Genomic DNA, 24416 nt, shown 5'->3' with positions numbered 1-24416 from the left:
TGCTAACCACACTCTTGCCCAGCTTCCATAGGTGTCCCCTAGTTCTCTCACCACCAGTCCTGATCTCAAAAATATCCTCTGAATTAATCCTATAGAAACCCTTTAGCAATTTGAATGTCTCAATCATATCTCCCCTTTTCCGCCTATCAACTAATTTCTGCAACAAACAAATCTTCAACCTGTTCTCATATGGTTCATTCCATAGACCTGCTATCATCTTAGTCACTCGCCTCTGGATCCTCTCCACTTCCTCCCCATCAAGAAAGAACCTAGGTGGCCAAATCTGGGCACAGTAGTCGAGATGAGTTCTTATCAAGGCTCAGTACAGAGGTACAATAACTTGCTTATCTCTGCTCGTCAAGGTATTTTTCAACAACTAATTGAGTTGATGAGCTGATTTAGCCACTTTTGCAATGTGCCCCCTAAACTCTCCCTATACACCAACACTCCCAAGTCCCTGGCCTCATCAATCTCCTGGAGTACAGTTCCACCAATGTGGTATACTGCTGCTAATCTTTTCACCTCAAAATGCATAACCTTACATTTTGTCACATTAAATTGACATCCATTCTCCTTAGCCCAGAACTCCAATCTATCCCAGTCGTCCTGCAAGATTTTGACATCTTCTGCATTCACTATTGCCCAACCCAACTTTGCATCATCAGCGAACAAATGAACTGTTCCTCTTAGATCCTTCCCTATATCGTTAATACACAAATTAAACAGCAGTGGTCCAAGAACAGAACCCTGCGGCACACCACTAGTCACAGGCCGACTTTTGGACTCTACTCCTGAATAAACTACTCTTTGATATCTTTCCATCAATCACCCACCTATCCATCTCACCAACCCTATATCCATTCCCATATGTTGTAGTTTACAGATTAGAATTCCATGTGGTATCCTGTCAAATGCCTTAGCCAGGTCCAGCAGTATCATCACAGTAAACCCATTACCCTTATCCATTTCAGCTGTTCACTGTGTTATAAAACTTGAGCAAGTTACTGAGGCATGATCTACCCTTCACAAAGCCATGCGGTCTCCGGTACAGTATCTTATTTTCATCAATCCATTCCTGTATTTTTCCCTTGACAACAACTCCTGATATGCTGATCGGTCAGTAATTTGCAACCGTAGTCTTGAATCCACCTTTATGCAGTGGAACTATTTTCCCCTCTTTCCACACCTTCGGGACTAAACCAGACCCGAGACTCAGATTAAACAACATGGTCAAGGGCACTGATCATTCTTTAGCCGTTTCATGCAAGACCTGTGCCGGTATACCATCCAATCCCACAGATGTATTCACAATAAGTTTCTGTAATGGGCTATTCACCTCCACTTCATTCAACACAATTCCCGCATAAACTAATGGTTCCTTCATTTTTTCAATGTCACCACCTGGATGATATACTTTTGCAAAGTGCTTGCTCAGTAACTCCACTATATCGACTGATTCAGTGACCTCCTTACCATTGTCATTCCTTAAAATCATTTTGCCGTGTACAGTTTTTTCTTGCTTGCAGCGTATTGAAAGAACTTTGGGATTCTCTTTAGCTTGCATAGGCTAGTTTCCTTTCATAATCCGCTTTTGCTTTTTTTACCACACTCGTTACCCTTCTGGCCTGCACTTTATACCGTTCATGTGCCTGCAGGTCACCTCTTTCTTTAAATTCCCTCGGCAGTTGTTTCTTTTTTTGCAGCTCAAGCTTAATGGTGTTATTCATCTATTTAACCCTTACTTGTTTTACTATTCGGACCCTAGGTATACAATCAGCCATAACCTCCTGTAAATGCTCCTTGACCACTTCCCATGCTCTATCGACATCCAGCCTTTGCAATTTTACATGCCATGGCACTGATCCAAGCAATCTCCTAAGCGTGTCATACTTGCCAGCACGGTAATTCCACATATACCCTGTCTTAATCGAAAATTCCACACCTTTAGCCACCTCCCAGGTCAAGACCTTATGATCACTCTCACCAATAGGTGGCAACATGGTCATATTCATTACAGTCAAATTCTCAGATGCTATTACCAGGTCAAGCACTCTCAAACCCCTAGTATTTTCAATTACATGCTGTCTCAGATAGTTATTCCTTAATAATTGAATAAAATCCATTTCCTTCCTCACATGTGTCTTCTCCTCCTTCCAATCAATGTTACCATAGTTGAAATCCCCCATAATAATTACCCTCCTTCCACTCATTTCATCAATTTGTTTATGTATATTATCTCCACCATCTATTCCATCGCCTGGTCTATAGCAGCACCCAACTGTATATTTTATTCTGCCAGTCTCAATCTCACACCAAATAGCCTCAAATGAGCTCTTTTCACTATCCTGCGATACAACTTCAATTCTCCTTGGCTGCAGTTCATCGGCTATCATCAATAACACCCCCCACCATTTTATTCTCTCTGTTCCTCCTAAACGCACTATAACCTACACATTTTATCCCACTAACTATATCATCTTCCATCAGCCATGTTTCACTAATGCCAATAACCTGTGGCCAGGAAGAGCCAATCAAGGCCAAAAATTCTTCCATCTTGTTCCTAATACTCCTGGGATTGGTATACATGAAATGCAGTGGTCCCTTTGTTCCACCCCATCTTGATGTGTTATTCTAACTATCCCATTCCGATTTTTTGTCCTTAGTACTGGCCCGGGTACATTATATACATTCTTACACTCAACTGTCTCACTGATGTCCACATATTCACTCCCTGCCCCCTCCTTGGTTGTTCTAGTTTTCCTGGTTCTGCACATCCATTTTCACTTCATTCATCAACACTTTTTCCCTCTCCGCACACCAAATCCATTCAAATGCAGGCCATCCATCTTGTATAAATCCTTTCGCCCATCAAACTCATTCCACGAAATATAAAGCCGCACAATTTAAAGAAGCAATTTTTAACATCAGCAAAAGAGTAAATAATATTTCTGATTTTTTTTTTTTTTTATAAAGATCGATCAAACATAAGTTTTTTCAAGTTTTTCCAACATGTTGCAGTGCACAATCTCATAATCTTTTACTTGACTAAAGCACAATAAAAGAAAATAAAATTAAAGATATAATTTTATTGATTCTGAATCCTTTATGAGTAATCATAAAAATTACAGATAAAATAAATTATTTTATTTACATAATATAATTTTTAGCATTTTTACCAGAAAACATCAAATCAACACTAGAGAAAGAAAAATAGTGGAGATTTTATTTATTTAGCATCAATAAGACTTCTGCTACTGCATCACTAATGACAGATAATTTATATCACGTTTATATTTTGTAATCTTTAGAGATGTGCATGCGCTACTAGTTTCATCAGTAAGGCTACTCCTGTTACGAGACTAACAAAGTTCATCACTGAGAACAATGATTCACAAGAATCTGTAGATGCAAAAATGGATAATAATGCTGTTGCAAGAGTTTTTAAACATACAAAGTTTCGGGAATAGCATTTCAAGTTCTTAATACCTCTTTTACGAGATGTAACAAAGCTCATTACTAAGAACAGTGATTCATAAGAATATATAATTGCAAAAATTGATAATAATGCTGTTGCAAGGGTTTTTAAACATTCAAAGTTTCAGGAATAGCATTTCAAGTTCTTAATACCTATTTTTTAGCACTTCTCTCTGTTACTCCCATCTCTAATTGCTCCTTTTCAATATTTTCCAAGTCAACTCTGAGGTCAACAAATTTCTGCCTCCAAATTGAGCTACTTTGAAAAATCAATGAAACGAAAAATCAATCTGCAATTTATTTGCAGATGTTTTTGTGTCCTGTAGTTTAAGGTTCAAGTCATTTAAATGTTAGTAAAAATCTGCAAAAAACATCACTTTACAAACCCACATTTCTTTATAAGACATTTGTTGATTAGTCAAAAAGAGATTTATCTCATCCAGGCATTCAACAAATCATTTCAGAACAAGACCTCGACTAAGCCAATGAACATTGTTGTATATTATTAATCCTTTGTACACCGAATCCACCTTATTCAATAGATTCTGAAATTGTCTTTTATTCAAAGCACGTGCAGAAATGTAATTAACAACCTTGGTTACTGTTTGCTTCACTTCTTGAAGTTCCTTTAGGCCAGCTTTTGCACATAAATTCTCGTGTATGATGCAATGAAAACCTACTATGACCAACATGTTTTGCAAACAGATTTACAAATCCTGCTTCTTAACAACAATGCTGGGTGCACCATCTGTTGTGATGGATACCACTTTTGAAATATCAAGTTGCTGAATAGATAACTTGTTCATAACTGCTTTACATATTTCAACCCCACTGGTATGCTCAGGTAGTGTTACAAGGTTACAATCTCTTCGCATACTTCGTCAACCCTACAAAATCAAGCAAAGATTGCTAGCCTAGCTGATGATGTAATGTCTGTGATCTCATCAACACAAATAGAAAAGAACTTACATAAAGCCAAATCTTTTGTTAATTGTTTTGCTATATTCCTTTCTAACTTAAGTATTCTATCCTTAATTGTTTTTCTACTCAGAGACAATTCTTTAATGTGCTGAATAATTTTTACCTTTCCTCTTTGAAAGATTGTCAAAGAGAAAAGGAGCACATTCTAGTCATGCTTCTTTAATATACTCCCAATCAATGAGTGGTTTCCCATGTTGGGCAATAACTTAAAACCTCAAAACTAGTAGCAACTATATTCCTGAAATAAATTTCATCAAAGTATCAGACTGTGTTTTTGTCTTGCTCACTTTTATTACTTAATTTATTATGAACAGTTTCAAAATGTTTCTTTACAGAAATCCTACAAACAACTGATTCAGAACATTAATAATGTTCCGAATCAGTTGTTTCGAAAATGCAATTAAATTTTCGAGAAAGCAATTAAATAATTGCTTTCTTCATACAGCTTTTAACTTTAATGAAAATCAGAGTATGGGGTGTAACAATGTGGAGAGAGACATATAGACACTGACAAAAATTATAATTTGGCCTCGGAAAATCTCATCATAATCGCCCTCTGAATATACAACCAAGTTTAAGAAAACCAAAAATTACTAGTTATAAGCCGACATACACACATGCAAATGAAAGAGAAGGGTACGCATGCAGTCTAATCACATGCAGATAACACTTCATAATCCAGAATATTGATAATACATTTCACAAAGATTTAAAAATAACTTACCATATTTACTGGAATATAACTTGCCCTCACGTAACTCCAACCCTGAATTTTACTTTACGAAAAAAAGAAATTGAAAACTTTCGCTTATACCTTGCACAAAAGAAAAGTCTAAACACGTTCACATCAGGGTGATAGTAACTCGCTTCCTGTGGTAAACCACACGCCTGCCCAAGTAGCCAATAATGACTGCAGACAAAAGTAAAACAAGTCGTTTTATTGTATCACTGAATAAGGTACAGAGACATTTGCAGTCTGTGTAATATATTTCTCAACAAATAGTGCAATTAGAGACAACTGGGATAAAAATGATGCTAACGAATCACATGTCCCCTTCCCACATTAACCATGCTATTTAGACTCAAGCAAAACCAAATGTTGCACCGGCAAACATGTTAAAATTCATAAATGTGTTAAAATTAAGAAATATATAGTGAATGTCGTTATGGCAGTTTCAGATATTGAATTCGATTGAAGAGAATTAGCATTTCAATTCAAAACTGTTGGCTTGCTTTTATCTTTGAGTAGCGCGAGCTTTTGTTGATACTGCACCAATCACATGTACATCTTCATAGCTGCTCTATCTTTACTAGCCTAGTACCACAGCTGTCTGTTTTGCGTTCTGCTTTCAATGACTAATGAGAAGTGCTTTCACTTCTCATTAGTCATTCATGAAAAATTAACAGTAATTTACAAGTCTTGTAAATTATTATTAATTTTTGCTTGAAATAATGGGAAAGAAGATGGTGCTATTTGGGTAGGATGCACACAAGGAAACTGTTCTCTAGGCAGGGAATAGCAATCATGGTGTGAGATATATGAAGGGATTTTTTGAAAAAACTAAAAACTTTAGTTTCCAAAAATCCCCACATATATCTCGCACCACGATTTTCAGCTCTAATTTTGGGGAAAAAAAGTGCGAGTTATATTTGACTAAATACCGTATGGTTATGGCAATATAAAGGAAATTTGCTTTTATATCTAATAAGTTAAAAATATTAATTGACAATAAATACTTCCAATCCTAGGGGGCACATTGCAAAAGTGGCTAAATCAGCTCATCAACTCACTTGGTTGTTGAAAAATACTTTGACGAGCAGAGACAAGCAAGTTATTGTTCCTCTGTACCGAGCCTTGATAAGAACTCATCTCGACTACTGTGCCCAGATTTGGTCACCTAGGTTTCTTCTTGATGGGGAGGAGGTGGAGAGGATCCAGAGGTAAGTGACCAAGATGATAGCAGGTCTATGGAATGAACCTTATGAGAACAGGTTGAAGATTTGTGGGTTGCAGAAATTGGTTGATAAGCGGAAAAGGGGAGATATGATTGAGACATTCAAATTGCTAAAGGGTTTCTATAGGATTAATTCAGAGGATATTTTTGAGATCAGGACTGGTGGTGGGAGAACTAGGGGACACCTATGAAAGCTGGGCAAGAGTGTGGTTAGCAGCTGGGTTCTTTACTTTTAGAGTGGTAAATGAGTGGAATAAGCTGCCAGAGTCTGTTATGGGTGCTATGATGGTGAGTGAGTTCAAGGCAAGGTATGACAGATACTGTGAGAATGTCGTGTAGTTGTGTGGACATGATGTTTAGGACCTCCCTTGATGAGTCTAAGTACTCCCTGGAGTCGCCCGTAATAATAATAAAAATAATAATATTTCATAACTCCTCTCAGTCTTATTCTCATGATATTCTTTCCACATCATCTTCCTCTTGTTAATCTCTTGTTTAATAAGGTTGCACATCCATTTCACTCCCAACGTATTTATTCTTAGAACACTAGTGATACATTCAGATACTTCTTCATTTAAGCACTTTTTTAAAGATTCTGATGCACTGCTGACATTTCCCCCATTCAGTAACTGATACTATGAGATGGAAGATAGTATTCTCCTAAGTCGATTATAATTTCCAGCTTTGTAGTTCAGCATGTAACCTGTTCTAATAGTTATAATTAGATACCTCCCAAAAATGCACAATATGATCATGGTCACCAACTGGTGGTAAAATAGTCATATTCTTAACAGACACACCATCTGGTGCTATGAACAAATCTAACATACTTTGACCTAGTTCCTTCTTTCACTGCTGCTTGAGTAAGTTGTCTCGCAACAATTTCAGTAAATTTCTCTTCATTCTTATCATGAGATTTGTCTTCGACCCAATTAATGTTTGGATTAAAGTCACTCATAATGATTATTCATTTAATACCCATAAGGCTAAATTGGTGATGAATTTCTTTGTCCCCTGCAACTGAGCCACCAAGTCTGTAGCAACATCCCACAATATATATCATTCTGTTACCCTCCACTTCATGCCAGATGGTCTGTAACTCGCTGCTGATTCTGATTGGCATTTCCCTAATGCCAACAATCTTAGGCCACATTGTGTTGAATAAAGCAACAAACTGAACCCCATTGTTTCTGATGCAACTGGCATTTGTGTATAGACATAACAAATTACCAGCTAGCCTATTTTTATAATTAGATACACAATTTAATTGGTCTTGGAGTAGAATTTTTCCCTTTTCCCTCCCCAAACATGCTCAAAAGATCCAAACCTAAAGCATATATTTCGACCCCTTCCCCAGATGCATAACCATGTTCAAAGCCATTCATATCTTTATCACATTTGCTACCATAGCTGAACTTTCACACACATTTTCCCCATTCCTCTCTCGATGATCTAGTTTCCTCGACTCTCTCTCTCTCAACATTAGATCTCATCCCAATAAGTAATTTTTCTAGGCTCCTGATGTCAAATGAATTCAAGTGCAGGCCATCTCTCTTATAAGTCTTTTCTGCCATCAAACACACTCCACACATGTAAAAATGACTTCTACACAGCCTGTGCATGTTATCATTTGCTATCACTGCCCTCCTTAACTTGGCACTGTCGCATCTAGGTAGCAAACCTACAATATTTACTCACTCTCTCACATTTCTTTCTCACTTCTTCAAACAGACCTTTCATATCCTATCCTATCCTATCTCATACTATATTTGTTGCTACTTAAATTATAAGAATTACATTTCTTTTACTTTTCTTTTCTGTTTTCCAATTACCTTTGTTACATCTTTAATTTTTGCCTCCAGGAAACTAGTAGTAGTGACTCTCTCGGCAAGCACAAATTTTATGACTGAATCGCCATATCATATCACCTCTTTTTTTTTCCTTAGATTTTAATTGACTTACTTTGTTGTTGTTATTATTATTATGATAATAATATTACAAAGTTCAGTGCGTTTTTTTCCTCTTTTTGTTCTGATCATTTTTCTTATCTTGTCTAAGTTTTGTTAAACATATTTCCATTTTTTCTAACACTCTGGTCGATTTTCTAAATTCTTTTAATCAGGATATTTCCAATGTCAGATTATCCTCGGGGTGCTTAAGGGTCAAAGCTGTATAACTGAGAGGAGACCTCCACATAGCCTTGAAAGGAATGCAGAGAACCAACCAAGGCTTCTGATTTAACATCCAGTTCTTACCTTTTCATGTTGCATCCTGTTAGGTATGGATACTACCTGGTACTGAACAAACGAAGATGGGCTGGCAATTTGGGATTTAGTAATTTATAAGAACTTACCTTATAAACTGTACTGTATTCTTATTGGCTTAACCACAAATAAAATGATGGTACAGCATAACAGAATTTCATGCCGGCTGAGGCATTGCCCCAGCAGTTAAACAACGTCCCAGTTGTTTAATCAGGACCAACAACAAAAAGTCAGCTACTGGAACAAATCTTGAAACACATCCCAACTCAACATTAAACTTCAAGATCAGTACTATCAACATAAAAAGCCTGAATGGCAGAGAAATGGAGCTAGCTGAGGAATTAGATAAGTACTAGATCGACATAATAGGGCTGACTGAAACAAAAAAGGCAAAAACTGGTGAGATCTTTCTGAGCAATAAATACAAAATGTTATATTCAGGCAATGGCAATCAAGGAAAAGAAGGAGTAGCCATAGTATTCAACACTAAATACAAGGCTAATCTTCTTGAATGGCAAGCAGTCTCAAGTAGAGAGAGAGAGAGAGATATGGGCAAATATCAGAATGGAGAACTGGACAATGAGACTTATTATTGCCTATGATCCCACGGAGGGTTCTACTAAAGTAGAAGTGGAGGAATTTTTTCAGGATTTGGAGAAAGCAATTAACACAATGAAAAAGGAAAAGTTGGTCCTTGTTGAGGATCTAAATAGCAGAGTAGGATTGTCAGACACATAATATTTTGGTAAAATTTGGAGAAAAGAGCAAAGCTAATAATAATGGCCAGTGGCACATTCAGGATTTAATCTTGGAAAGAATCTGGGGGGGGGGGGGGGGGCACTCAAGATTTAATCTTGGGAGGGCTGAGTTGAGTAGACGATTTGAGAATACACACTACACATTGCATATGACCCATGAATGAGCATCTACAGTGATCGCCAATACATGATACCCGTTATCTCCTCTGGCCCAGCTAGGACAAACGAAGCAGCTCTTGGTCCACCAGAGCACTACTTCATTCGCCTTGCATTCACAGCAGCCACGATTCCTGAGAGCTATCAGGTATTCTTACCTTATGTGGCCACTAATTTATAAGCAGTATAGAAATAGAAGACATGACACAACATAAATAAAAAAATGAATTTTAATTAGGAAAATTTTCTGGTGCTTTTTCCCTTTTTCTTTTTGGGGAGAGGGCTCCTTGGCCCTCCCCTGGGTGTGCCACTGATAATGGCAAATGCCTGTTGGATTTCTGCTCAGGGCATGGACTGGTTATTACTAACGCAATGTTCCAACATAAAAATGTGCACAAATTCACATGGATAGAAGAGGCAAGGAATAAGAAAAGTCTCATTGACTATGTTATTGTTGATAGTGATGTTTTCTCCCTAGTGCAGGACACCAGAGTGCACAGAGGATTTGAAACTGATCACCATTTCGTCTTCAGCAGGATAAAATTGAAAGAAGAACATATAAGAAAATTTTAAAGCAAATAAAAGTTGAGCAGCTCTCAGATGTGAACTGTAGACTAAAATACATTATTTACGAAAAAATGAAAGAGTTTGAGAACAGGAACCAAACCTTGAAGATACAGTGGCAAGTCCTGAAGAAAACGCTGATTGATTCAGCCAGAGAGAGAGAGAGAGACATGTGGTGAGGTTGTCTGCAAAGATAGAAAAATCAGAAAAAGCAAGGAAGTTAAAGAGGCAGTGAAGGAAAAGAAAAAAGCATACTGAAAGTTCCTGATGAATAAATCAGCTTGTGCTCTAAGAGAATACAGAGACAAACATTAGAAAGCTAAACACTGTGTAAAACTAGATAAACGAGTCATGGGAAGATTGGCAACAACACAGAAAATAAATATGAAGAAGGTGGCAAAATATTACCACTCGTCCAACCAAGCTGGTCTGGTTGGCCAAGTGGTTAGCGTATCTGCTCTCCAGCCAAAAGGCTGCAGGTTCGAATCCTGCAGTGGGCATGGATGTTTGTGATTGTTTGTAAAAATACTAGTGGTGGTGGTAATGGGTTGTAGATGGCATTAGTGTAGTTGCGGTTTGTTGTAGTTGGTGGATTGAGTGGTGGAGACAGAGTGGTAGAGTATATGCCCCCCCCCCTCCCCTCGATGAGTCCTTGGACTCCCTGGAGGTGTCACGTAATAATAATAATAATATTCTGCTCAAAAATGGAGAAAAGAGTGTGGTAAAAGGAATTAGAGATGATAAAGGTGACATGAAAACTGGAGAAAAAGATATCTCTGATGTATAGAGTAATTCTTCTTCTTCTTCTCTTCCGTCTAAGACAGGTTGAGTCTTCTCTTGAGCAGGATCTTCCAGTCTTCTCTATTCCTTGCTGTTCGAAAAAGTTCCTTATATGTTCTGCATCCCGAGATGTTCTTTATTAATTTCAGCCAGGTAATTCTTGGTCTTCCAGGTCTTCTTTTTTCAGTTGGAAAAGTATTGATTAGGACTTTAGGAAGTCTGTCTGCATCCATGCGTACAGTGTGTCCAAACCATCTTAGTTGTTGTTTTCTAATTTTTTCTATTATTGTCTTTTTATACAATAGTATAAAAGAGAGGCTTTCTTTTAGGCTATACAATAGCCTAAAAGAAAGGATTATACAATAGTTCTTGTCTGACTGTGATGTTTGTTTTCTTTTCTATCCAACTTGTTCTATTTATTTTTCTTAAGCATTTCATTTCAAATGCCAGCAGTTTTTTCTCCTCTCTTTTTTTAACTGTCCACGCTTCTGCTCCATAGATGACTGTTGGTATAATTATTGCTTCATATAGTTTGATTTTGGCTTGTTTAGATATCTTGTTTGTTTTCCAGATTTTCTGTAATTTTCCCATGGTGGCCCATCCTATCGCTATTCTGTGTTTGATTGTTTTGAGTTCATCTATTGTTTCTGTTAGTTATGATCCAAGGTATATGAAGTTGTCTGCTTGTTCTAATTGTTCTCCGTTTAGGGTGGCTGAGATGGTAGTTCTGTTCCTCCCTATTTTCATCACTTTTGTCTTTTGTATATTTATTGTCATGTCATATGTTTTACAGGATCAACTTTTGTAGTTCATTTGGGGTTCTTGCAAGAAGGACGAGATCATCTGCATATTTGATATTATTTATGTTTAAACCATTGACATTGATTCCAGGCTCATTGTCTATTGCTTTCTTTACAACTTCTTCTAGATATATGTTGAATAGGCATGGGGATAATGGGCATCCTTGCATTACTCCTTTTTGGATCTCTATGGGTTCTGTTGTGAGTGTGTCCTTTTTAATTAGTGCATTTGTCTTAGAGTAATATTTTATCAGAAACTGTATTATATATTTGTCTATTGCTTTTTCTAGTAGAATTTTGAGAAGGATTTCTCTGTTGATGTTATCGAAAGCTTGTTTAAAGTCCACAAAACAATAATATAGTTCTTTATGGTCTTCCCAGCTGAGTTCTGCTAGTTGGTGCAATGTGAAAATTTGGTCTATTGTTGAATAGTTTCCTCGGAAACCAGCTTGTTCTATGCCTATCATTTCTTCGTAGGTGTTTTTTAATCTATTTTGTATAATTCTCATGAATATTTTATAGGTGTGAGGGAGTAAATTGATTGGTCTGTAATTTCTGCAGTCTCTTTTGTCTCCTTTCTTGTATATTGGGATGATCTTTCCAGTTCTCCAGTCATCTGGGCTCTCTCCTGTTTGTAGTATTTTATTGAATAGGATTGTTAAATATTCTATTGATATGCTGCCTCCATATGACCACAGTTCAGTAGGGATAGTATCAATGCCTGGTGCTTTATTGGTTTTCATCTGTTTTATTGCGTATCTAACTTCTTCTTGTAAAATTTTTGGGTGATCATTATTTTCTTCTATTGTTGGCATTGTAGTTTTGTTTCCTTGGTGGAAGATAGTCTTAAAATGGTTTGACCAGATTTTTCTTATATATTCAATATTCCTGGTTTCAGTCATCTTGTTGTTCATCATTGTTACTGCTTTTGCTGAGAATTCCTGCTGAGAATTGCTGAAATTCCTAATGAAACAAGCAGTGACAGCACAGTAATAAAAAACACTGAATAGCCATGCAATCAGGAATGTATATCCATACTTGAAGTAGAAAAAGCCATGAAAAGCCTGAAATGTGGAGAGGCAACAGGAGTAGATGATATTCAACCAGAAATGCTCAAGTATGGACGTATAAAAGTCTTGCAGTGGCTGCACTGTATAGTTCAGAAGACCTGGACAAAGGGATGAATTCCAGATGATTGGAGTAGAACTCCCATAGTACCCATATACAAAAAGGGAAATAAAACTGAATGTGAAAATTACAGAAGTATTTCTCTACTGAGTGTTCCTGGTAAGATTTATAAAAGTATACTTGAGAAACAGTTAAGAAGGATTCTGAAAGGGAAGCATGGTAAAGAACAAGCTGGATTCTGGTCAAATAGAGGCTGTCAGGATCAGATTTTCACTTTATGACAAATAGTTGATAAATCATGGGAATATAATAAAGATTTATATTTAATTTTTGTATTCTGAATAAGGCATATGACAAGGTGAAAAGAGAGAACCTATACGAAACACTACAGTTATAGGGTGTCAATGGGGCATTATATCAAGCAATACTTAGCAGAGGAGAATGCTGGTCTTGAAATTCACACTTGCTGTTGTTATCATTCAGGGAGTGCGAGGTCTGATTGAAGTCTGATTAGGGTAATAATGAATTACTGCCATTTAAAACTATATATTTAGAAATGTATGTACATTTAATCATACAAATACAACATTTATTTTACAAATGATATTTATCTTTTTCAATTTAGCTACTTGAATACAAATTCTACTTAACAGTTCTTCTTTATGAACTGGTCAATAACATCGTCATAAAAAGTTGGTTGTAACTTAATTTTTCCAAGCAACACGCACACTTGTAAAGGCTGGCTGAAGCTCACTGGTTAGAGCTACTTTGACTGCATATGGCCTGTCTTTAAGAAGACGTGAAGGGAGCAGAAATGGCTATGCATGTGCATAAAATCACATTGCTGTAGCGAAAGACCTGGAAGCTCCCACAACCGAGCAAGCCAAGGTAGCTTTGACTAGACGAGCAAGCATCGGCATTCAATACACAACGCAAAGCTCAATTATTGCCATGCAAGCTTAAGATGTCTTCTGTCTACAAAAATAAAAGCCTAAATGGAATGCTCATAAATGCATGCATTTATTAACAAATAAATATTACTTCTTTCTCAAGTAATGAGCTTGTGCAGCAAGCATGAAGAATTAGCCCCTGACACTTAGTCTTTATTTGAGTTGTAAGTCAGCAGTTAGAATTAAAGGAAGTACAGGAAGATGGTTTAATGTTAAATCTGGTGTCAGATAAGGATGTACATTATCCCCTCTGTTATTCATTATCTATATGGATCACATTATAAAGGAAAGTGGTATTATACTTGATATCAAAACTGGCGATGTTAATCTCAGCTCTTTACTTTACGTAGATGACATTATACTTGTAAATAAATCCAGAACAAGTCTGCAAGATTCACTGACTAAACTGAATAACTGCTGTAATAAATTTGGTATGAAAATTAGCAACACAAAGACAATGAAAATAGGCAGAAACATTGAAAATATCAAATGAATCATGAATGGAGAACCTATAGAACAGGTAAAACATCTGCTAATTAGGCACGATTTTTAGTGAAGATGGTAAATTAAATATGGAAGTAGACAACAGAATCAACAAAGCCGGTATGGTAGGAAGCCAACTGAATAAATTATATGGAATAAGAGGGAAATTAGTCAAAACACTAAAAGTAGATGTATACAACACAGTGTTCAAACCAATTTCAACTTATGGATTTAAAAGCTGGGTTAGAAATAAAACACTTGACCAATATGAGTCCTGAGAAAGATTAAGGGTGTGAACAGATGGCATCAATGGCAATATCTTATTAAAGATGAGGATATTAGGAAAGAACTTAACATTGTTAGCGTCCAGGAATGTGTTAGGAGGTAATCTCAGGTGGTATGGTCACTTAAGCAGAATGCTAGAGGAAAGATTGGCAAAACAAATGTTCTCTGCCAGGTTGGCAGAAAAAAACCCAGAGGATGACCAAGATATAGGTGGATTGATACAGGAAAAAGTGCATTAGAAGACGGAAATATAAGATCTGATAATGTTGGAGTCTTGAGAGCAGTGGAGGCCAGTGAAAATTTTAAGTGGGGGTGCTGCATATACAAAATAAGAAAAAATAATTAATTTTTTCCTAATCAGTAACCAATTTATTAATAAGTAAATTTACATATTACAAAAATTGCTTTATTAAAAATATTTCACCCTCATTACCAATAATAAAAATTTCGTACACAGAATTAACGCGCGCAAGCATACAATATATCTGTAGTGACACTGCTCAACTAGCAGTGTCAGATTTACTTGTTATGTGCAGTGACAAGTGCAAACAAATATCGGCGAGTCTAACCGGAACTGACCAAACGTGATAATTCTGACACTGTGTTAGATCGCAGTGTATTTGTTTCGTAATTTAAAGCTTTAATCGAACAATTCCAATAATTAACTATTCAATCAATGTCAAAACATAAACTGTAACCTTTAACATGTTGTATTGCATTTATATAATGTTGTCAGCATTGTTATTATTTATAAACAAAATTTAATTTTTTCGTTTTTCCCTTTGGGATGCTGCAGTGTCGCGGTGCTTATGTACGGGCCGCCACTGCTTGAGAGATAACAGATTGATTTGAAGGAAAATTGTTGATGGAAAGTTAGTAATGATGTAAGTTTTTTCATGTAGTACTATAATAATATCCTGTACACCCCTTGAGGGTACATGTCAGGAATTTGATTATGATTATCCTCGGAAAAATATCACTGCAACAACACTTCTCATCAGGACAGTTTCTCATCAACGGTAACAACTTTAAATTGTGCTTTAGAAACTGCTGTTGTGACAAGATTTTGGCACCATTCTTAAGAGTAGTAAAAACTAATATTTCTACAATAATAAATTTAATAAATTTAGTTTAATCCTTTATCCAAGTGAGAGCAAACAAAGTTTGCGACTGAAAATATCTTCAGGAATGAATATGGTGTTGTACTATCTTACCTGATTAAGTAGTACAACACCAGGCAACTCGTAGCAAAGGTGGAGCAAGCTACCAACACTCCTATCCCAGTATCTCCCATAATGTAATGCAAAACACATCTCCTTGCAGATATGTATAATGTTATGCATTAAGGGATTGGCCACTACCCAAACTAGTTTCGACCATTATTGAGGTCTCTTCAGTGGGAGCCTGGCCCAGAGTTGGAGATACCAGGCAGAAGCAATAGCAAGGTCATCTTTACCTATAGGAGTTGCCAAAAGGTTTGTCACCTTTTTTTTTATTAAATTACTCTGGATTTAGAGAAAGATGTTGAAAGTTTATTTTTCACTTGGTTGGACTATAATAAATTTAGTTTAATCCTTTATCCAAGTGAGAGCAAACAAAGTTTGCACCTGAAAATATCTTCAGGACTGAATATGGTGTCGTACTATCTTACCTGGGTAAGATATTGCTCTCACTTGGATAAAGGATTAAACTAAATTTATTATAGTCTAACCAAGTGAAAAATTAACTTTCATTAATATTTCTACAATTACATTATTATATATGGTAGTACAATGAATACACTTAAAAAAACTACAATAATATACTAAAAATACACTAATAAATCCAAGAAAGCACTCAATGAATCAACAAAAATTACTGATCTTTCAGCAGCTTCCTAACAGGATGTCTTTTCACAATATAGCCTGGAAATCTCATAAGAGATTTCCAGGGATTTGGGGGACTCATTGAGAGAGGCCACATATCACTTATACCACAATACATCATATCTCCTCTTGAATTCATTCACACTATCTGTACTTGTCTGAAGCACAAACTATTCCAGTCAAGCACTGCTCTACAAGAGAAAAATCTAGCTCTCACCCCTTTGACTGCATTCATTTTCTACTTCCATAGATGCCCTCTCCCAACTCTGTATCATTTGAATAATTATATCCAAATAATTATGGAATATCACTTGTAAGAATTCGTGACTGATGTTTAATTTTCATAGTCTTACTAACAAAAACAATTAAATCTTGAAGCTTTATTCTTTTTCTTTTTATTATAGACTATAATAAATTACTACTTAAAGCCTTAACAGATGGAAATATACTAATTTATTATACCTGATAAGAAATTAATGCTTTGTTTTTATCCCCTTCTGTATCCAAATATGATGAGACTATACAGAAAGTAACTGTATAAGGGAGCAGGTATCACATCATTGCTCCTCAGTATCCCATAATGCATAGCATACGTCTTTCTCAGGTATGCTGACTACTCCCTATATATATATATATATATATATATATATACACACACACACACACACACACACACAAGCAGTCTATTCATAAAGATAACTCATGCCAATTTTTGTTTGCTCTTGTCTAAGTTAAAATAAGGATGTAAACGGGAATATAATTTCTAATTGTGTATAAGGGAGGTACCCTCCCTCAAAGAGTCCTTGGACTCCCTGGAGGTGTCAAGTAATAATAATAATAATAACATACTTTCCTTCCTGGAAGAGTACAAAAGGAAAATATCTCCTTCTTAGTTGTAGCAAAAAAAAAAAAAAACAATGCCACAGCTATCTCTATGTATTGCAAAAAGATGGCAAGCCATTCTGCTTTTTGAACAAGGTATTGAATTAGCACTCAGTACTTCCACAGATATAGATCCTACTAATGAAACTACAATAAATCATCCAAGATACCAGATCTCACTGGATCTATTGCTTCTACCACAGTGTGCTGTGTAGCAGTAGACCTAATGAGATTTGGTATCCCAGAATAATCCAAGTAGCAATGTCAACACCTTCAGGGAAGACATTAATAGAAAGGAAACCCAACACAGCTGATCAAAAAGTACTTGACCTGCTTTCTTCAGCTTGCCACTTGGCCTTTGTAATAAAAATTTCAAAGGCAAAACCCTGAATACTTATTTGAAACACAATCCTATGGAAGAAGTTGCTTTGATATTAAAACACATCTAGACTGATGTGTTTTAATATCAAAAAACATGAATTTGCTTCTTATTAGTGCTTTTTAATTAAGCACTTTACTGGCCAAGAGTATAGTTATGAAAAATTATTATTTCGTGACACCTCCAAGGAGTCAAAGACTCATCAAGGGAGGGCACACCTACTCTACAATTCTCCATCATCTACTGCCCACCACCACCACTAGTATTTTTTTTTGTCTGTAAATTATGTGTGTCTTGTATGTTGTTATGCATGAATCTAGTATTTTGAGTTTGTCTGGTCTCCGATCAGAACCAATAGTTTAAAACAACCATCAGACTAATAAAAATATTAAAATCATTAATAAAAAAATGGATATATAGATACCTGAATGAAGTTTTTACTTTTCATTTAATGCAATACCAAAGCAACTCATGCTAAAGTTTTGTATTTTCTTAAATTTTAAAACTTTTATAGCTTCAAAAGCAAACATTAGTTGCTTCACTGATATAAAATGCAACTGTCTCAATTTTCTGGTAGCAAACAGGAAAATGATTTGCTGGCCAGTTATTGAATGTATGGTTACATGCCTGAATGGTTACAAAGTACTGTTCCAAGAGTTAACTGATATGCTTAACCATTTAAGTACTGGTAAAATGAGGTTACAGTTATTCAGTATCCAGATAAATTATTGATTCCTATAATCTTCTTTCATTACACGTTATTCCTACTTCCTATGCATGGTCCGTGTGTTACTTAGCTGCAACTACTTGTTAGTACCACTCGCAACCGACCTGTCGCCTAGTCTGCTGTGGGGGAAGGATATATTTTTTGGCTGTAGAGGAATATGTTCACGGGGCCAGTTTGCCTGCTTGCGGGATGAAAAACGCCAGATAAACTAGCAGAAAAACCCTACTGTCCAAGACCGGCTAATTTGGCTATGCCTGAGAAAGAACCTCAAGTTCCTCACGTCTTCGACAGGAATCGAACCTGGGACACTCCTTCACCAGGCATATGGCTGTGAAGCGCAAAGCCACTAGGCTAACCGTGCAGACTATTGATTCCTATAATAATGAATATTTAACATTCTTCCTTCCTTTTAATAGTATTCAATCTATTCTATTCAGTGGAAATGGTGCTTGCATCTTCTGCTCTAGGCGACCCAAAGATAGACTTAAAGTCTGGTCACCAACTGGAAGAACTTAAAGCCTTTCTTCAGCCGGTTCCTGAGTTAGTTGATCTCTGGCACGGGCAAGCAGGTTTTTTTTTCCAGAAACTCGGGTTTTTTGTCCATAAACTCAAGGAAATCGACCATAGAACCCACATTATTTCAGACAATAACATATCCTGTAAGGTACCAAGAGATCACAGAACTTGTTTGGTAGGTCTCTTCATCGGTGGCTACCTATAATTAGTGATTGAAATGTGCCAGCTATCTCTGATTGGCTATGGTGGAGAGTGAACTGCCCACTCAGTCTCCAAAAGCTAGGTAGGGTTTTAAAGGCCTCACCTACTCCCTATGGGGTCATAAAATGTGTTAGCTGATTATTATAATCTATTTCTGAGAACCAAAACCTGGTAGCTGAAGTACATTTTATGATTACTGCCTAATAATACAAGTAATACATATATAAAGAACAAGCAAACACAGAAACTGACTGGCTGCTCTCTTTAACTGACCTAAAAATTGAATATAAATTTTAACTTTTGAGAGTATTCATTCTATGATTCTTTTCATGTAGTGAATAGTAGTTATTAAAACGTGAGGATCTACAATAAATACTATTATTACTATTATGGATGTGGATTAATTCCTTAATTAGACAGTTGTGGAGGTTTATCTATTTACTAAGAATTTTCTATTGTTTTCAGTCAACATAGAAAACAGATATTTTTTACTGTTATTGGTCATGCTGTAAGTATACATTATACATCTGAAGGATACCACCTAGTGAATCAAGGCTTTATTTCTAGCATTTCAGAAAGTATGTTAAGCGCCTTTTGGATACATCCAATCGAGTTTACGTTCTGAGATGATTAAATATTAAGCTTAGTTTATTGTCATTTGTGGAGTGAATTTTATCCAATAATGTGAACTAAACGTAAACTTCGTATGTTCAGAAGATGCAAAGTTATTAATTGCTGTTGCCTGTATTGTAAACGGTGACAATTACAGTTGCAAGCGAAGCTTTACCGTTTCCTCCTTTTCTGTCCGATAATGTAACAAGGTAGCAAAATATTAGTTATTAAATGTTATGCATGCAAATGTTTCTTATGCGTATATGATCCACAATCTTCAGGTGTCTAATGACATCTGAATGGTACTCAATTTATACAATGTATAAACACTAAAAAAAAATACACAGACCTCTATAATACCACCTGCAGAGACTTAGTTTATCTTCATTTTTCATTTTACGAAGATCCATTGTGAATAGCCTCTAAAACAGTCAACATAAAATTCTGCTGTGCAGCATGGGATATTTTTCTAAATACGATCACTGTCACTTCCTTTGTAAAATTTCCGCCCTTTAAACAGAAACATTAAAATAATAATAAATAAATAACACTCTATTATTATATTTGAATTAGATATTATTACATCTAACAATACTGATTGTACTACATCCCATCTATAATCTTTTTTAAAAAAATTATATGACAGATTTATCTAATATTAAATCAAAACTTCGAAAGATTGAAGCATACAACTAATACATAAATCGCCCTCTAGTGGTATGTAATTTCTCCAATGCAATCTCAACGCTACTGATCTCGGGTTAGATACGCGAAATAACATTAACGATAAATAAATAAAAATTCAAACTATAGGTGTATCAAAAGAGGCATAAATACAGTACTATGCCAGAAAGGCTTAAAAGGAAGAATGGAGATAGCTTAGTAGTCTAATGAAAACCTAAGGTTCCTCATCCATAGCACTCTTAGAGCTTGTAATAGGAAGGGGAAATTAAGCTAAGCTTCCTATGAATAATTGGTGTAATCATTAGGTAACTTACATATTATTCTGATAAATTCTCTTAAAATAGTTCGAATAAATTATTATTAGTAGTAGTAGTATTATTAGGGGTTACTCCATAGAGTCCTTGGACTCGTCGAGGGGGGTCCCCTAGACATCGTGCTAAGCAGTATTCAACATTTGCCAGTATCTATCATACTTTGCTTTGAACTCATTCACAGACAAGGCATCCACAGCAGACTCTGTCAATCTATTCCACTCATTTGCCATCTCCAAGAAAAAATCTAGTTCTAACACCCTTGCTCAGTTTCAGATTTGTTCTGAAAAATATCTTCTGTATTAATCTTGTAAAAACCCTTCAGTAATTTGTATGTCTCAACCATATAATCTCTTTTCCGCTTGTCACCAATTTCTGTAACCAACAGATCTTCAACCTGATCTCGTAAGTTTCATTCCATAGACCTGCTACCATCTTGATCACTTGCCTCTGGATCCTCTCCACTTCTTCCACACCGCTAATAAACCCTGGTGACCAAATCTGTGTGCAGTAGCAAAAATGGGGTTTTATCAATGAAAGAATAATAATAAAGATAACATATTTGTCTCTGCTCATCAAAGTATTCTTCAATAACCAAGTAATCCGAGGAGCTGCTTTAGCCACTTTTGCTATGTGTCCTCTAAATTTCTACTCTCTATCCACCAACACTTCCAAATCTTTGGCTTGGTCAATTTCCTGGAATGCAATTCCACCAATGTGGTATACAGGTGGTAATGTTTTCACCCCAAAATGCTTTGGGCCAAGGAGACATCCATTCTCCTTGACCCAAACTCCAAGTATGTCCAAATCATCCTGAAAATTTTTAACATATCTTTTCTTAATCTCTACCCAATTTTGTATCATCGGCAAAAAACTGAACGGTTCCTCTTAGATCCTTTCGCATATCATTGATGTACAAATTAAATAGTAGTGGCCTAGCGCCTTGTGGCATGCTACTGGTCATGGCCTTCTTATGAACTCTACTCCCAAATAAACTACTCTTTGATATCTTTTCATCAACCACCCTCTTATCCAACTCACAAACCCTATATTCATCCCCATGTGCTGCAGTTTATTCTTAGAATTCCATGTGGTATCCTGTCAAAAGCTTTTGCAAAATCCATCGGTATCATTGTAAACATTATCTTTATCGTACTCAGTTGTCACTGTATTATGAAAGGAGCAAGTTGCTGAGGCACGACAGACATTTCACAACCTTATGTTTTGCCTCGTGTGTTATCGCCTTTTGGTCTGTCCATTCCTGTATTTTGCTGTTAACATCAAATCCTGATGTGCTGATTGATCGGTAATTTGCTACATCAGTATTGGAGCCTCCTTTATGCAATGAAAGTATTTTCTCTCTTTCCGCCCCCTTGCGACTAATCCAGAAATAGACTTAGATTAAACAATGTGGTCAAAGGCACTGACAATAACCCAGCAACTTCACGTAAAACTCGAGCTGGTATATCACCTAATCTTATAGCTGTATTCACTATAGCTATAGCTGTATTCACATCAAAGTTCTGTAATATGCTATGCAATTCCTTTTATTCTCTGGTTTTGCTTTTCTTACCGCACTAGTTACCCTTTTGGCCTGTTCTTTGTACTTCTCGTGTGCCTACTGGTCACCTTTCTCCTTAGTTGCCTCCACATTTTTGTATCTCCAGCTTAATTGTGATATTCATCCATTTAACTCTCATTTCATTTACTCTTCTGGTATGCAATCTGCTATTACTTCCCTCAAACACTCTTTTATTACTTCCAATGCACTATCATCATTTAACTTTTGCAGTTTCACATGCCACGGCACTGATCTAAGCAAACTCCTAATATAGAATTACCAGTCCTGTAATTTCATATTATAGATCTAACATTCTACCCCCCTTAGTACAGTGGTTCCCAAACTGTCCACAGTGGCGTCCTGGGGCTCCGCGAAATATTCCACTATTTTCACTAAAATAACTGAAATAATCCCGCTAACTGCGCACTGCAACTGTTACGTAGGCCTATGATCTGACTTTGGGCACTGTGGGAAAATCCTAATACACTAAGGGCGCCATCAACCGAAAAAGTTTGGGCACCACTGCCCAAGTATATTCCATCACATGCTGTCACAGTTAATGAATTCTTATTAACTGTATAAATTCCATTTCCTTCCTACTTCCAATCTGTGTTCTCAAAGTTGAAATCCCCCATAATAATTATCCACAATCCAATCATTGATCTTATTTGCTAATGCATACTGTACTCATAATATTTTCCATCCTCTGGTCTACAGAAGCACATCCAACTGTATATTTTGTTCTGCTAGTCTCTAGCTCACACCAGATAACCTCAAATGCAGTGGCATCTTGTACATAAGCAATAGGACACTGCAGCAGCCCCAAGGAAAAAACGAAAAAATTAAATTTTGTTTGTGTTTATAAATAATAACAAAGCTTACAATAAATGCAATACAACATGTTTAAGGTTGTAGCTTATGTTTCGACATTGATTAAATAGTTGATAATTGGAATTGTTTGATTAATGCTTTAGATTACGAAATAAATGCACTGCGATCTAACGCAGCGTCGGAATTATCACGTTCAGTCAGATGCAGCTAGACTCGTGAGATACGAAACTTTCATTATTGGTGTGTGTTTGTGGTGAGGGTGAAATATTTTTCGTAAAGCTTATTTTATTCTTAAAATATATAATTATTTATTTATTATAGATACAAGGTTAAATTATGACGAGTGTCACTTTTGAAAATATGAAAAGAATTATATTTTCTCAATTATCGTTACATGAAAAATTATCGTTACACGAAACAAATGCACTGCGATCTAACGCATTGTCGGAATTATCACATTCGGCTAGTTGCAGCTAGACTCGCAAGTAAATCCGACACTGCTCATTCAGCAGTGTCGCTACAGATAAATTGTATGCTTGTGAGCAAAAATATTAATAAAAAATTTTATTAATATTAAATCTAATATATAATATTAAAAATATTAACCATATTATTTTCATATAATATTTTTATATTATTTTCATATAATATAATATTTTTAATAAAGCAAATTTTTGATATGTAAATTTCTTTATTAATAAATTAGTTACTGATTAGGGAAAAAATGAATTATGAATGTATTAAAATGAATAATGTATATGCAGAACCCCCACTTAAAATTTTCACCAGCCACCACTGCTCAAATGTGCTATTTTCACTTGCCTTCAGTTTAACTTCTATTCTCTTTGGATGCAGTTCATCGGCTATCATCAATAACACTCTCTCTCTCTCTCTCTCTCTCTCTCTCTCTCTCTCTCTCTCTCTCTCTCTCTCTCTCTCTCTCTCTCTCTCCATTCTTTTCTCTCTATCCTCCCTGAACACACTATATCCTTCGCATTTAATCCCGCTAACTATATCATCTTCTGTCAGCCGTGTCTCCCTAATGCCAATAACCTTTGGCGAAGATGAACTGACATAGCAAAAATTCCTCTCCTTTGTTCCGAATGCTCCTTTCATTAGTGTACATAAAGTGCAAAACCCCATTACGACCTGATAACCTGATTTGGCTAGATGGATTACAGTCCCGTGGACTTCGATCCCTTAATCTGTATGAGTAGTCATGAATTAAGTGTTAGCGAGCACCTGGCTCACCCTATTTAGGGTTGTATG

At 36.1% G+C, this 24416-nt stretch overlaps 1 protein-coding gene across 1 annotated transcript in view; it reads right to left on the bottom strand.

Annotated features, from left to right (window-relative positions):
- The window catches only part of pen-2 (presenilin enhancer, gamma-secretase subunit), an 88355-nt gene extending 67901 nt beyond the window's left edge, over positions 1 to 20454 (bottom strand). The window contains exon 1 of the mRNA XM_090412979.1: positions 20110 to 20454. Within this exon, the coding sequence (XP_090269105.1) occupies positions 20110 to 20170 (61 nt within the window). The 5' untranslated portion in view covers positions 20171 to 20454. The remainder of the gene's footprint in view (positions 1 to 20109) is intronic.
- Between the last annotated feature and the right edge of the window lie 3962 nt (positions 20455 to 24416).

This window comes from Typopeltis vanoorti, chromosome 23 (assembly GCF_054136105.1).
Source record: "Typopeltis vanoorti isolate ZY-2024b chromosome 23, IOZ_Tvanoo_1.0, whole genome shotgun sequence".
NCBI lineage: Eukaryota > Metazoa > Arthropoda > Arachnida > Uropygi > Thelyphonidae > Typopeltis > Typopeltis vanoorti.
The sequence above is the reverse complement of the archived record's forward strand: the minus strand, read 5'-3'. Positions and strand labels throughout refer to the sequence as shown.